This window comes from Caloenas nicobarica, chromosome 13 (assembly GCF_036013445.1).
Source record: "Caloenas nicobarica isolate bCalNic1 chromosome 13, bCalNic1.hap1, whole genome shotgun sequence".
NCBI lineage: Eukaryota > Metazoa > Chordata > Aves > Columbiformes > Columbidae > Caloenas > Caloenas nicobarica.
In genome coordinates, this window is record NC_088257.1 from 7,443,771 (window position 1) to 7,458,119 (window position 14,349).

The window sequence follows — 14,349 nt, forward strand, 5'->3', positions numbered from 1 at the left end:
GCAAAGCTGTGAGCTCTTGCTGGCATGAGGCTGATAATGTTCCCACCCATGCCAGGTACCATGGGCCTCCGTCAGCCCCTGCATCCCCCCAGTCTGTAGGCTGGACTGGGAATGAGGCAGTGGCTGCAGGGACAAAAGTCTCCCTGACAGAGCCCATCCACATGCCCTCCCTGACCCTCAGGCTCTCAGATCTCTCTTTCCCGTTTGCTCCCCTTTCCAGAAACCTCGTTATGAAATCCGCTGGAAGGTGATCGAGTCAGTCAGCTCTGATGGGCATGAGTACATCTACGTGGATCCCATGCAGCTCCCTTACGACTCCAGCTGGGAGGTGCCCAGGGACAAGCTGGTGTTAGGTAAAGCCTGTGCAGGTCTTACTGATAGACCCTCTGGGGTCCTTGCTGCCTGGGGGTGATAGGTTTGGGATCTCCAAAAGAGACAACCCAGAAAAGGCACAGAGATCCTTGAAGATACGATGTGGTCCTGGGAGAGTGAGACCATTTGGGACCATGATGGGAAGCTGGCTGCCCCCTTTGGCATGAAGCACTGGGTTATTCATGGTTATCCTTTGTTGTGGCTGGCAGCTCCTTCCCTTCCCAGCCAGATGGAAACCAGCCCCAACCCCAAATATCACAGTTCACGATCACCTCCATGACCACCAGGATGGCTGCAGTGAGGCTGGTGTGGCTTCATACAGGAGACTTGTCTTCTCCAACATCTTCTCCTCACCTCTCCTCAAGGACCATCACCAACCTTGTCTCCTCACTGTTTCTTTGCAGGACGCACTCTTGGCTCCGGTGCCTTTGGACGTGTGGTGGAGGCAACAGCCCATGGCTTGAGCCATTCGCAGGCCACCATGAAAGTGGCAGTCAAAATGCTCAAGTGTGAGTTGCCCTCACATTATCCCTTTCCCCCATCCCAAAGCCATAAGGCTGAACAGTGCCCACGCACTCCTCTCCTCTCCCTGTTACTCACACCAGCTCTCTCCAACAGCCACTGCCCGCAGCAGCGAGAAGCAAGCCCTCATGTCTGAGCTGAAGATCATGAGCCACTTGGGACCTCACCTCAACATCGTCAACTTGCTGGGGGCCTGCACCAAAGGAGGTAGCTGAGCCCCGTGTGCCTTGTCTCCTCTCTCTGCTGCCCTGGGCTGTGCTAAGGAGGAGAACTGTCCTCAGAGAGAATAATTCCTGTTTTCTGGTGCAAAGTGATTCACCCTCCCTCTAGGGGAGCCTTTTTGGGCTATAAAAGCCTTTTTTTCCAACCTGATTGAAACTGAGAAGACATGTTTCTGTTAACGCCCACCTCCCTCCCCGAACACAAATTTCAAATTCCAAAAACGCTTGGTACCAGAAAAGGCAGCTTTTCCGTCTGGCCATGCCTAGACATCCTGCAACCTTGTTAATGTCACTGTGGGATGAAATTCTCTGCTCCAGGGAGTCAGCAGGGCTGAGACAGGGCTGACATGGGTGCGCTCTCCTTCCAGGCCCCATCTATATCATCACTGAGTACTGCCGCTATGGGGACCTGGTGGACTACCTGCACCGCAACAAGCACACCTTCCTGCAGTCCTACGGGGAGAAGGCACGGCGAGAGGCAGAGCTGTACGGAAACACCCCTAAGGAGGACCATGTGCAGAGGTACCCGGAGAGCAGCGCTCTCCTCCTTCTGATGCCTACCCCATCCTAGACCCTGTCGATGAAGAAGGGTACCAGGAAGGGTACCCACCTTTCCTCCAGACCAGTAAAGCAAATGCTGGCCCAGAACTGGGACACAGCTGGACGCTCTGTTACTTTGTGAGACCAATCCATGTGCCAACCAGCCATCTCCAGACAGCTCCTGGCAGATGGGAAGTTAGCAGAGGCAATCTGTGTGTCCTGGAGGCTGAGTTTGCCAGCTCCCTGGCATCATTAACTTTACTGCCATAACTATAGATGTGCATGGAGTACAGAGATGAAGGGTTTCCCAGCATGTCTTAGCCCTTGGGGACCTCAGCTCTGCATTTTCAGGGTAGGTCATGTTGCTACTTTGTGCATAAGGGAGAAGTGCTAGAAGGAGTGTGGTTGCACAAGAGGTGCTACAAGGAGAGGGAAACAGTCCTTCATCCATTTGCCAGCTGTAAGGGATGCAGGCACATCAGCACAGAGAAACAGTCCCATGGGAATTTGGAAAGCAGCATTTCCTTCCAGCACACCAAACAACAGTAAAATAGAACAGTGTTAGGACATCAGAACAGCTGGCCCCTGCATTTCTGCTTGAAGGCAGCTGAGATCATCCTAAGTACTAAGGGCAGTCTCCCAAGCCCATGGGAACGTGGCCCACACCTCTGGCCATGCAGCAGGTTTCCCTTGCCCAGCACTGGCACATGGAAACCCTCAAGATGCTGCTTCCCAGATGCAGTTGTTGCTCACTCAAGGGAGAGGTGCTCAAGGATGCAGGTGTTTTGCTGATCCAAAATGAGAAGGTTTTGCTGTGGACAGAGGGATGTGTCCTGTCTGCTCAGTTCATCCTTCTCCTGGCCAGTCCTGTCCAGCCTGGGAACATGCACAGCCAAGGTGGAGGGTTTTGCCTGCCTGGGTCTCATGCTCTCCTGCCCTGTGGGCACATGTGGAGCTGGCATGGCCCTGGTGCCGCTTCCTGCCCTCCGCAGGGCTGAGCTCACATGCTGAGCCAAACCTGTGCTCTGCCAGGCAAGGTGAGCATGAGAAGCTTCAGCCTGTGGGCCAGGACACCTGGAGACCCTCAGAGGACTATGGCAGGGCTGTTTAAAGCTAGCACTGGGAACATCAGAGCTATCAGGCAGTGGAAGGAGGTGTCCATTGCTATTTGCACTTCTCTGCGTGCATGATGCAGGGCTTCTTTCCCTGCTGTGTGGGACGCCTCAGTACTGGGACTGAGGGTTCAGGTATTGCCCTCCTGCAAATCATTGCCCCCATCCACTGTGTCTTCTCCTCTCCTCTGGATCTGAACAGCCTCTCTGCTTCCCCGCGCAGTCACCTCTCCATATCTGTTGAGAGCGATGGAGGCTACATGGACATGAGCAAGGACGACTCACTGGATTATGTGCCCATGTCTGACATGAAGGGTGAAATCAAGTATGCTGACATCGAGTCCTCTAACTACGGCACCCCATATGAGTTGGACAGCTATTCCCCATCAGGTAACAGCTCAGCCACAGCAGGAGGGAGGGGTGCTTGCACTTTGGGCACTGGATGTCTTTGCTTGCAGAGACAGATGGTCCGTATTGCAAAAGTCACCTTTGGGATGACTTCAGCAGTGGTGGCAGATGCCCTCACTATGGGAGCTCCCAGCTCTGTCCCTTTGTCCCTTCACTGTTGGGCAGCCCACTGGTATGCCAAGTAACACCAACATCTATCTCCGCTTGTTCTCCAGCTCCTGAAAGAACAGAACGAGTGACACTGATAAATGAGTCTCCGCTCCTCAGCTACATGGACTTGGTGGGCTTCAGCTTCCAGGTGGCCAATGGGATGGAGTTCCTGGCTTCCAAAAATGTACGTATGCCAGCTGGTCCGTGGTGCCTGTGGCGGTGGAGGCCAACAGTGTTCCACTGTGTCCTGTGGTCAGCTTCTGCTCACTGTCCCTCTGTTCATGCTGACCTCCTTGTGGGAGAAGTGGCCATGCGATTGAAGAGCTGCTGACTGCTTCTGTTTGGAAACATAGCCCTAGGGGTCAGCATGACTATATTTGCATGTGACAGCTAAGCCTGGCTTAGACTGAGCTTCGGACCTCAAATTCCCTGACTCTGAGCTCCTCCCAAGCCCTGTGCAGCACAGCTGTGGTGTTATATCATCCCTGTTTGCAAGAATGACCAGACAGTGATGGCATCTCCATGCTAAAGCACAAGGGACTCCACAGCAGAGCTACTACTGTCCATGGACACCGCTGTTGCACCACAGGCTTTGAGCACTGCAGGCCTCATCAGAAGAGCTTGTTCAGTGGAAATTAAGCCACCACAAAGGACCAGGCTCTGGAATTTCCTAAGGTCTGGCTTAGCCCAGGGCAAGCAGTAATATAGTTGGTCTGTGTGAAACATCACACAGTGCAAGGGTGAGAGACAGGGTAGGGATGTTATCAGTGATGTGTGCCGAGAAATTCCTGGCTCTTTGGCTCCAGCCAGACAGTTTGATCATCAAAAGTTCGTGGTCAGTGCTCCCTCATGGAGCACAGAAGAGAAGCTCCCAGCTTCCCACAGCTTCCTGCAGTCATGGTTTATAGTGGTGTAATATCACAGTGCTCGGTAGTGGTGTCTGGCAGAGGGTCTCGAACGAACCTTGGGGCTGTTCATATGGAAAACATCCAACGTACTGGCAAACCAGGATGCACAAGCTAGGCTTGTGTAAGTCTGATGTCTTCAGACTGCTGGATTGGATTGTCCAAACAGAAATGGAGACCTGCCTTCCTTGCCAGCCCATCAGCCTCCTTGCTTGATCAGGCCCTGGCAGTCCCCTCTCTCCTAAGTTGCTCTTACTAGATTTGTACGCCTCTTGCTGTCATGGGGTAGCAATCCAGGCGAGCAATGAAAATGTGGTAGCTCTGCTAGTGGCTTTGAGCCATGGTTGTCCCTAGAGATGGAGGAGATGCCTCAAATGATGTGAGGTGACTCCTGTCCCTGCAGCCCCAGAAACGGGCTAGTGCTGGAGCTGGGCTGTTTCCTTGGGCTGCCTGGGGGCCCCTCACAGTGACAGTGCCCTGTCCCCCCCTTACAGTGTGTGCATCGTGACCTGGCTGCCAGGAACGTCCTCATCTGCGAGGGGAAGCTGGTGAAGATCTGTGACTTCGGCCTGGCGAGGGACATCATGAGGGATTCCAACTATATCTCCAAAGGCAGCGTGAGTACCAGGAGCCGTGCAAGACCCTTTTTCCTGGGGCTCTGGGCCTGGCACCCCCTACATGCTCCTCTTGGGAGTCACATGTCCATCCTTGTGCCCAGGGGTGGTGACATGGCAGGACTCCCAGGAGGCAGTGTCAACAGCCAACCATCCTGCCCCTGGTGTGCTCTGCATGCTGTGGAGTAGCAGAATGCAGGCTGATATGTCCAGGCTCTTACAGAAGAACCTGGGCAGTAGCAGCAAAACTAAGGCTTGTCACCTGCGTGGGCATCACTGGCAGCAGAGCTGCATCCCTCCCCTGCATGGCACTGAACCTGGTCCAGAGCAGCAGGCAGGAGCAGAGCAAGGTTGGGCAGCCGGCAGTGCCGCAGCGAGTCAGTGGCCGCTCTGGGAAGAGGTTCACAGACTTCTGCTCTAACTGCTAGACCACAGGGCAAGAGGAAGCGTTTCCCTGCAAGCAGCTGCTTTCCAGAAAGGCATCTCCAGTCTTCGGAGGCAGGAGAGGATGAGGCTGTAGTTTGGCTTCCCCAGAAACCTTCCCTGTAACTTCAACAACAGTTTGTCCACTCCAGCCCTGGGGCCTTTGGGAACATGCGACCCCAAGCAAAGCAACCATGTAACTCCCAGACAGACAAAGTGGGGCTGGGGGAGCTGAGAGTGCAACCAGGCCCCTCAAACCCCAGTCTTTATCTACTCTATGAACTGGTTAACTTCTCTCCTTCTTTTTCCCATTTGCATGGGATGGCAGACAGGCACTCAGTGCCTGGGCAGAGAGATCCTCCAACAGAGGGGCTGGGGTTTTCCAGTCCAGCCTTGGCATAGCCGCTTTTCCTTCCAAAATGGGAAATGAAACTGGGCCCCTTTGCAATCCTTCCTGGAGATTATTTTGGTGATCATTGTGCAAGTGAATCCCAGGAACAGCACAGGCAGTGCTGCATACAAGCTGGTGAAGTGAGGCTCCTTTTTGGGTTTCACTCTGAGTGAGAAATGTGCAGCTTTTGCCTGCTCTGTCCTTTGGCTCTTTTCTGGTCATCCCATAGCTGTCTCTAGCCTGGTCTCAGGTTTCCAAAGTCCAGATAGGCCTAGACTCCCTTCAGGAGTGCTGTGGTCAAGTTGTGCAAGGCGGCGGACTCCCCAAGAACTAGGGAACAGAGAACGCACATCATGACAGCTCACCATGGCACACAGTGATGGAAACGGATGTAGCACATCCACTCTTTCCTCCTGCCTGCTGGGTTCATCCTGCACAAGGAACAAGGAAACTGATCCCTCTGAGAAGTGACTGACAGCAGATGTCAGTGGATGGGCTGGGTGGATGGGCAGCTGTGAAGGGTCTTCTCTGCTTGTAAATTGGGTGTCAGGCTCTCACCTGTTGAAACAAGCGCTGGAGATGCAGCTGACTCTCTTGTTCCATTTTTTTTTCGTCTTAGACCTTCTTGCCCCTTAAGTGGATGGCTCCAGAGAGCATTTTCAACAACCTCTACACCACTCTGAGTGATGTGTGGTCCTTCGGGATTCTCCTCTGGGAGATATTCACTCTAGGTAAGTGCCCTGGAGATCATGGTGGTGCCCAAAGGTCTGATGGCAGGTTAGCAGGATACCTTCCCAAATAGAAATCCATTTCTAATCCCTAAGTCCCAACCTTACCAGCATTAATTAGCACTTCATTTCCCTCTCTCCTTCTTGCCCATGCTGACATTGCCATTTGGAAGTCAAGTGAAACAGGAAAGATAAAAAAGGAAACCTTGGTGTGAAATGTATGCTGGCATGGGGGTGGCAGGCAATCCACCAGCCTGATTTTCTGCTCTCCCTTTATACCCAGGGGGAACTCCATACCCCGAACTGCCCATGAACGAACAGTTCTACAACGCCATCAAACGTGGCTATCGGATGTCCAAACCCACTCACGCCTCTGATGAAATGTAAGTGCTGCCCATAGGTGTTTGCCCTGGGCCTGCCCTACACAAACTAAAGAAGCATTTCTGCCTCTGTTTTCCCCACCCGCTCACTCACTGGAGTGCTCTCCCTTCCCTCTTGTTAGCTACGATATCATGCAGAAGTGCTGGGAGGAGAAGTTTGAGATCAGACCATCCTTCTCACAGCTGGTGGTGCTTATGGGAAACCTCTTGGTGGATTGCTACAGAAAGGTATGTTCAAAGAACCCTGTGCTGGAGGGACAGAGGAGGTTCAGTGCTCTGAGGAGGATGCTGCTTTGGTTAGGGCCCTCAACCAGGGTTTGGAAACCAGTGTTTAGTGCTGCTGTGCCCAAGGATTTTGCTGTGACTAAGGCTGCATTAGTCTGAACAGGCAACGAAGGTGGTTTGGGCATCCCAGAGACATTGCTGAGACAACTGGCATCACTAGACAGGCAGCTGGTATCTCAGCAACTGCACAAATCAAAACTGGCTGGAGATCAAAAACCTGCCTCTAACTGTTCGGTATTTTGGAACTGTGGAGTTGTGCCCCTGATTTCTCCTTTAGAAAATGTTCATGACCTGTCTTTGGTGGAGTCAGAGTAGATGAACCCAGCTAGAAGGTGCCAGGTCCTCTAGAAAAACCCTAGCAAACAGGGAAAGCAAACACGTGACTGTATTCTCTCCACTCACAAGACCTTCCGTTTTCTTTGGTAACCTGCTCTGTGAGAGCAGAGATACCAGCAGGTGGATGAAGAGTTCATGAAGAGCGACCACCCTGCTGTTGTCCGCACAAGACCCACAATCCCCGGGCTGAACAACACCAGGCTCACTCCCAGCTCCCCCACCGGCAGCATCCTCTACACAGCTGTGCACCAGAACGGGGGCGAGAATGATTATATCATCCCTCTTCCTGACCCCAAACCCGAGGCAACCTCTGATCTCCCTCAGGAGGCCTCCATCAGCCGGGCCAGGTGAAAACATTGCTTCTGATTGTTGTCCCATCCCCAGAGTGCCCAGATCTGAAAATGGGGATGCTCTGCTATGGGACAGACCGGGGTGGGTTTACCAGGAGAGAAGGGCAGTGTCATCCCCAGCTGAGGTGCTGCGCCCTTGCATGAGCCTGCAGGGACAGAGATGAACCAGAGGAGCTGGGACGTGAGCCGAGATGAAATGTCATGTCACATCCCTGTATATCAGCTGGCACAACTGGGGACAAGAGACACCACTTACAAAGAGAAGGGCACGCTGGGACACACAGTCTGCAGAGCCCAACTGGCTGCATGTTGTGTTTGAGGGCTGAAAAGAATCATAGAATAGACCCAAGCGATATCGTCTGTCCCCCTCTGGAAAGATACTCAGACTGGGGCTGTCAGGAGACTGATGTGCTTCTCAGCCTTTGGAAATCTTCTCTCACTAGGAGACTTGGGACAAGGCACTCATTTCTCTCTCTCTTGTCTCCCTTCAGCTCTACGCTGAAAGAGGCCAACACATCATCTACAATATCCTGTGACAGCCCTCTGGGCCTCCGGCAGGACGAGGAGCAGGAATGTGACCCTCAGCCAAGCTGCCAGGAGCTGACCACAGGGCACCAAGAGGTGGAGGAGAGCTTCCTGTAGACAGGGCTGGGCTGAGTCTGCATCTCCCCATGGCCAGGACAGCTGAGGGGCTCACCCAGACATCGCAGAAAGCCATGCTTCGCGCTTGTACATGGGGATATCCCCACCTGTTCCAGCATTCCTCCTTCCCTTGCATCTCCCGGCACTGTGTGCGGAATTAGAGACTTTCCCCCGTTGTCATCCCCTTCTGCCTTACAAAGAGGTGGCTCAGTGCTAGGAACCTTCCAGATCACTGCCACATCCTCCTCGGTGATCAAACCACTGCAGGAGAGAGACATCTCACAGACCAACATCTTCTTTTCAAGTGGAAGACGTGGGCTAGATCTCCACAAGACATAACACTTGCTGCATTGATAAGATGATACTCCAGCCTCTTCCCCTTCCATGCTCTTTAGATGGTAATGAGTTTCATCTCCTCTGCACCAGCACTTCTCTGATGGTCTCAGTACCAGCCACACTGTGGTTCTGTGAAATGCCACTGGGACAGATGACTTGCTTGGAGCTCATTTCTGGGGTGGAGAGAACTCGCAACACCAACCTTCAGCTGCTGGAGATCAAGAGTACATTGGGTAGATTCTCCTCCAAGCACAGCCAAGTCCTGGAGAGACCAGCCAGCGTCTCAGAGATACTGAATCACTGTTTTCCTTTCTTGACAGCTCTTCTATGGTGGATAGAGCCTCACAAGCACTACAGGTACCCAAGGCTCTGGGGCACAGCTCTGCACCCACCTACAGGGGCTGTCACACCCCAAAACCTTTTGTGCCCGGCATGGCACCAGGAGCCCCAAGGGCATGCAAGGAACTCAAAATGCTCTCACACTGACTCTGTTGTAGTAGCAAAGAGGGCAGTCCAGTGTTGTTCATGTCGTTTGTGTGGACACTAAGCTAATAATTCTCCATCGAAGATTTAAAGGGAACAAATATATTAATCCACTAGCCAGGGCCAGTATAAGGAAGCAATACGGCTATTAATTAATTTACTGCCACTAGGCCCAGCTCATCTGCTGGGCAATCATATAACCCTGACAGCTGCAGAATCTTTGTGCCTTATCTTTGGGAAGCAAGGGCTCCCTTTTGACAGACTGTTCACCCAAACACTCTTCCTCAGGCTGGGAGATCTCAGTGGTCCCTCCTGAGTCGTAGCAAGACCATGGGGACCAATAAGGATGCCAGAACACCAGCCCAGGGACACCAACAAAAAGAGAGAGAGACGGAGAGAGGCTGGGAAGCTGTTTGGTCACAGCTGAACTGTGACCACCTGTCACCTTCTGAGGGCCAGGTACAGCCACCTGCAGACTGCCAGGGCTGGGGATGAAGTGTCATGTGGAACCAAGCAGAGCAAGAGGAATTGGGGAGGATTCCTCTCTCTTGGAAAGTGTTTTGAAGAACAAAAAGGCAGAGACCTTCCTCCAACTTCTTGCCTCCTTCCTTGCTTCTCACAGGCAGCCCTGGGACTTCTTGTGCTCTCAGCTGGCACTTGAATGAGGAGTCTCGTTGCCCTTCTCATGCACATCTCTCTGTGCATCCTACAGAAAAAGCTGCACAGGCAGGTTTACAAATTCAGAAATTCAATCAGCATCTTGCTGGGCTTCTGCTGCCTCAGAGCTACTGAGAATTTTTTTTTTTTCTAAAATATGAAACTTCTGCCAGAAATCCCCAGCAAAACAGCTTGCTTCGTTTTAAGTTTTCTGTCATTGCAATGCTGCCATTTATGCAGCTGAAAGAAGAGTAGATATTTTGTGGGCTGATGTCCTTGGTAAAATGTGAACATAAGAAATAACACTTTTATTGGCAACCAGTGGAGTATATTTTCAGCCCATGTGGTCAGATTCCCCACCATCCATAGGAAACACACTGTGAATGACAACTGTTTTTCCATGCTCTGTTCCTCCTGCTTGTAATGAAGGAGCCATCTTCTGTGGCCATAGCTCATGAAATGATCCTAACTGCAGAGAAGCAGTAACTCATGAGATCTTTGGGATCAGACCACTTTATTTTTCTAACATGTAAGGTACTTGGTAGGGTCCATGTCACTGCAACTTGAGCCCATAGGATGGCACATCAGATCATCCTAGTAGCCCCAATCTGTGCCAGCTCCATTTTTAGTTAGTCCTCCTTTGACAAAAGTGACCAGAAGTACTCAGTACTCCAGGTGAGGTCAAATCGAGACCTCGCATAGGGCATTAATAGTTCTGGTCTGTACTGGATTTGACTTGCCTGGTGTAGTTTTGGATAATGTTGGCCTTTTCCCAGACACAACATACTGGTAGTTTGGAGTCATCCTCTGACCAGTCTAAGCTCCTACGTCTTTCTACTCTTCCAGCATTTCTAACCAAGATACTCCCTGCTGTTCCAGACATTGGGTCATCAGCACATTTTGTTGACAAGCTCTTATTTTTGGGCTGGACTGACTAATAAAAATATTAAATACTTCTAGCATCAAGAACACCCCTAGAGAGCTACTTTTACTACCTCTGTCCAGCCCAAAGTTTTCCCCATCAATTAACCCCTCCTCACCCTTCCTTTGGCCATTTGCTTATTTACTTCACAAATCCCACACTAAACTCCATCTCTTGTATAGATTAATTACTAATTAAATTACTGATTTCCCACTTTCACATAGTTTCCATAGTCCTGAAAGAGAAGATCTATTTCTTCTCCCTGCTGGGGGAACTCGGGTATCCTGTCCTATTAGCTGGGCATTAGCTACACTTGGATGCCTATTGCGTTCTGGCCCATTTGTAGACTTATTGCAATTATTCTTTGCATCAAAACCTGTTCTGGCTGCTGATGGGGTGCTAACCCCACCTCCCTCTTCCTTCTTAAAGTAGGTACGCCAGACTCTTTGCGAAACGGTACCATTCTCTGCTCCAGAGAGATATAACCAAACGTTTGCCTTTGGCTCTGTGATTGCAAGGGCCAAGTCTTGCACTTTGTGGTACTTTCTTGTCTTCCCCCAACTATTCCCGTCACCATTTTGCCAGGGCATGCACGCCCACTGCAGCAAGCAGGTCTTCTCAGCCAGGGACAGCCTGGCAGGTGGGGAAAGCCAAAATATTTTGTTAAGCATCCTTGCAAGTCTTCTCCAGACAAGCGCTCTCTGCTCATGGAACGAGCTCCAGCCCCGCTCCCTCTCTCTCTGCTGCCAACATTCCGGTCCCTGTGTGGCCCCGATAGGTGTGGGCCAGGATAAATCATCGGCTGTTCTGGGCCCATCACTTTTGTAGCCACGATTTCTCTGGTGAGACTCTGAAGGGAACTGATCCCTCTGGGGTTTTAGTTTCAATTATCACTGTTTTTGTTTGGGTGTGGTTTTGTGTTTAGAGGTGGACCCACACTGAGCCCTCCAAAAAGGGACACAGCTCAGGCCCATCTCTAGTGCAATATCTTTTATTTGTAGATTATATTTTACTCTACAGCTGTTACATTGTTATCAGCACCAGTATATGCATAATCCTACTGCCAGTCACTATTTCATACATAAAGTAAGTATACATACATTTCATAAGTGTATCTCAGAAACTAATGCAACACTCCAGTGTTTCTTTCCACATTTAAGATGCTTCCCAGACTGATGTGTGCGCAGGTTTTAATCCTTTTGTCCTTCTCGATTTGAGTGTGTTGTTATTTTTTTAAGTGAGAGTGTCACATTTAGTGTTTGTTTGTGTTGTGTTGAGAAATCTAGAGCACAGCGGATTTCACTTGTAACTAAACTGTCTCTGTTCACCTGCCAAGGGGACTGTGGTGGAGTCCCATGGGGATGGGATGCAGAAGTGCAGTGCAGATGTGCAACCAGGAGGAAGCCAGCAGTGAGAAATGGCTCTTCTCCTTCTTCCCAGTCCGGGCTCTGGCCTGGGGGAGGAACAGCACCTCAAATACAGGGTACTGGGCAGTGGGTTGGGTTTTGGCTGGGGGGAAGCCCAAGGTCTGCCTGTGTAAAGCTGGGCTGATCTGGAGAAGGGGATTTCACAGATGTCTTCTTTTTGGAGGTTTTTTCTAAAGTGACATGTCAGCTAATGTGCTAAGGAGGTAAACCCCATTCTCCAAGGCACAGGCATGAGGAAGGAGCACATGAAGGTTGCCCCTCAGCCTTTTGGCAGAGAGCAGCCAGGGCAGCTGCAGCTCCAGGTCCTTCCCGCAGCAGACCCCAGCCCTGCCTGAGTGCTGAGTGGCCAAGGCTGACTGCCATGGTGGAGTCATCACATTTTCTTCAGGACTTGCCCAGGGCAGGCCAGGTATTGTCAAAAAATCAGATTTTGTGGTTAAGCACATGGGTTGCTGGGCTCCCAGCGTAAGTCCTATGTTTCACCCAGAGGGCTGAAGTCTCTGGGGCATGCTGAGATGGATCCAGTTGGCTTTGGCAAAGGCAGAGGAACTGCTCCAGTGTAGCTCCAGTGGCTTTTTGGAGCGGTGACTCTTGCAGGAGTGGGAGGAGGCAGGGAAGCCAACTCGTGGTGGGAGGCCTGCAGCGTCCCATTGTTCCTGTCCTTTCCTCCTTCATGGGTTGCACCTGAAGTGCAAAGCTTGCCCAAAGCATGCCCTCTGCCCTTTCCCCTTCCTGCTGTGCTGGCTTTCTGGCACCACACTGTTACTCTGCAGCATCTCTGAACAGAAGCAGCACCTGCCTCCACACTGTCTGTCAGAAAACATCCTGAGGGCAAGGAAAAAACAGAGTTCGGACTAAGGTACCAAAGAGTTAACATTTTCCTAGGTTTACAGATGTATTTTTAGGATTTGTACTATGTCACATTTATAGTCATGAGATATTATTTTTATGCTGTAAACTTTTACAGATACATTTTTAAAGAAAGAGTTTAAAAATAAAATAAAGGTGTTTTTCTTTTTGCATAGTTCCATCTCTTCCTTTGTTTGCCTGGTGCTGGTTGCTGCCACTTTCTCACACTAATATGAGGCTGCGAATACAGCTTAACCCTGTCGTGGGTGAAGGCTAAGCATGTTAATACACTGTGCATGACCCCAACGCTTAGCGAAAGCCAAGATGGGAGCCAGGCAGAGAGAAGCACGGCAAGGCAACAGCTGAGCCCAGAGATGTGGTAAGGAAAAGGGGCTGCAAACACGACAGGATCTGCCCAGTCTGTCTGGTAACTGGGCAGCTTGTGGGTTGTGTGGCACTGGGAGGAGGTGGATAGAGGGAAGGACACCAGGAATGGTTCCCGTGTGTATCCCCAGTGCCAGGGGTTTGGGCCAGCAGCCCCAAACAAGGGCTTGATGTGTTGCTGGGTCTGTGCTCAGATCAAGGGAGAGATGTGGGAGCTGCCAGACTGACCAGTGCTGGCTTGAAGGAACAGGGGTACACCACAGCGCTGTTGATTTTTCCACACAGTTTAATAGCTCAGGGTGGTGGGGGAGACTGGAGGTAGCAATGGGGCAGGGCACCAGCAGGAGCCACACTGCAGCACGCAGGGATGCCCATGTCCAGCTCTCCTCCGAGCTGGGTTCTCCTCCTCTCCCTCTGATACCCTCTAAAGATGCAACCCCAAAATAGTGGCTCCCCACTCCACCATCACCTCATGTCCACATGTCCCCCTGCTTCCCTCACCTTCCCCAGACACCTCTACAGAAGTGCTGGGGTCCCCCAACCCCAGAGGAGACAGGGCAGCTCCTGAGTCCAGCCCAAAGTTTTCTCCTCTCTCTGACTGCAATGGAACTGCTTCTCCTGAAAACCACCTCAGCTGCTGAGCTGAGCTGTTTGCATCCAGCACTGAGCCACGTGCTTGGAAAGCCTGGGGTTGCTACAAAGAGGAGATTTTGAACTGAGGTTCAAATATATCAATGTCCACCCTGTTTTCAGGCTGCGTGAGGCAGCCCCAGTGCAAGTCTCCTCTGGCAGCAGTTGTGCCTCCCTCAGCTCCTTGAAATCCCTTGTGTACCCAAAGGTTCAAGGCATTGGCTGCAGCAGGAGACACGTCCAAGTCCCAGCAAGGCTCCCCACTCCATCATGGCCTTTCCT

General features: G+C 51.5%; 1 protein-coding gene across 2 annotated transcripts in view; it reads left to right on the forward strand.

Annotated features, from left to right (window-relative positions):
* The window catches only part of PDGFRB (platelet derived growth factor receptor beta), a 33,613-nt gene extending 20,407 nt beyond the window's left edge, over nucleotides 1-13,206 (forward strand). For both annotated transcript variants that reach the window (XM_065643829.1, XM_065643830.1), the window contains 12 exons: nucleotides 221-353; nucleotides 777-881; nucleotides 991-1,101; nucleotides 1,484-1,637; nucleotides 2,991-3,157; nucleotides 3,391-3,509; nucleotides 4,725-4,847; nucleotides 6,278-6,389; nucleotides 6,670-6,769; nucleotides 6,889-6,994; nucleotides 7,496-7,734; nucleotides 8,229-13,206. In XM_065643829.1, coding sequence (XP_065499901.1) covers nucleotides 221-353; nucleotides 777-881; nucleotides 991-1,101; nucleotides 1,484-1,637; nucleotides 2,991-3,157; nucleotides 3,391-3,509; nucleotides 4,725-4,847; nucleotides 6,278-6,389; nucleotides 6,670-6,769; nucleotides 6,889-6,994; nucleotides 7,496-7,734; nucleotides 8,229-8,379 — 1,620 coding nt within the window. In that variant the 3' untranslated portion in view covers nucleotides 8,380-13,206. The remainder of the gene's footprint in view (nucleotides 1-220; nucleotides 354-776; nucleotides 882-990; nucleotides 1,102-1,483; nucleotides 1,638-2,990; nucleotides 3,158-3,390; nucleotides 3,510-4,724; nucleotides 4,848-6,277; nucleotides 6,390-6,669; nucleotides 6,770-6,888; nucleotides 6,995-7,495; nucleotides 7,735-8,228) is intronic.
* The last annotated feature ends 1,143 nt before the right edge of the window (nucleotides 13,207-14,349 follow it).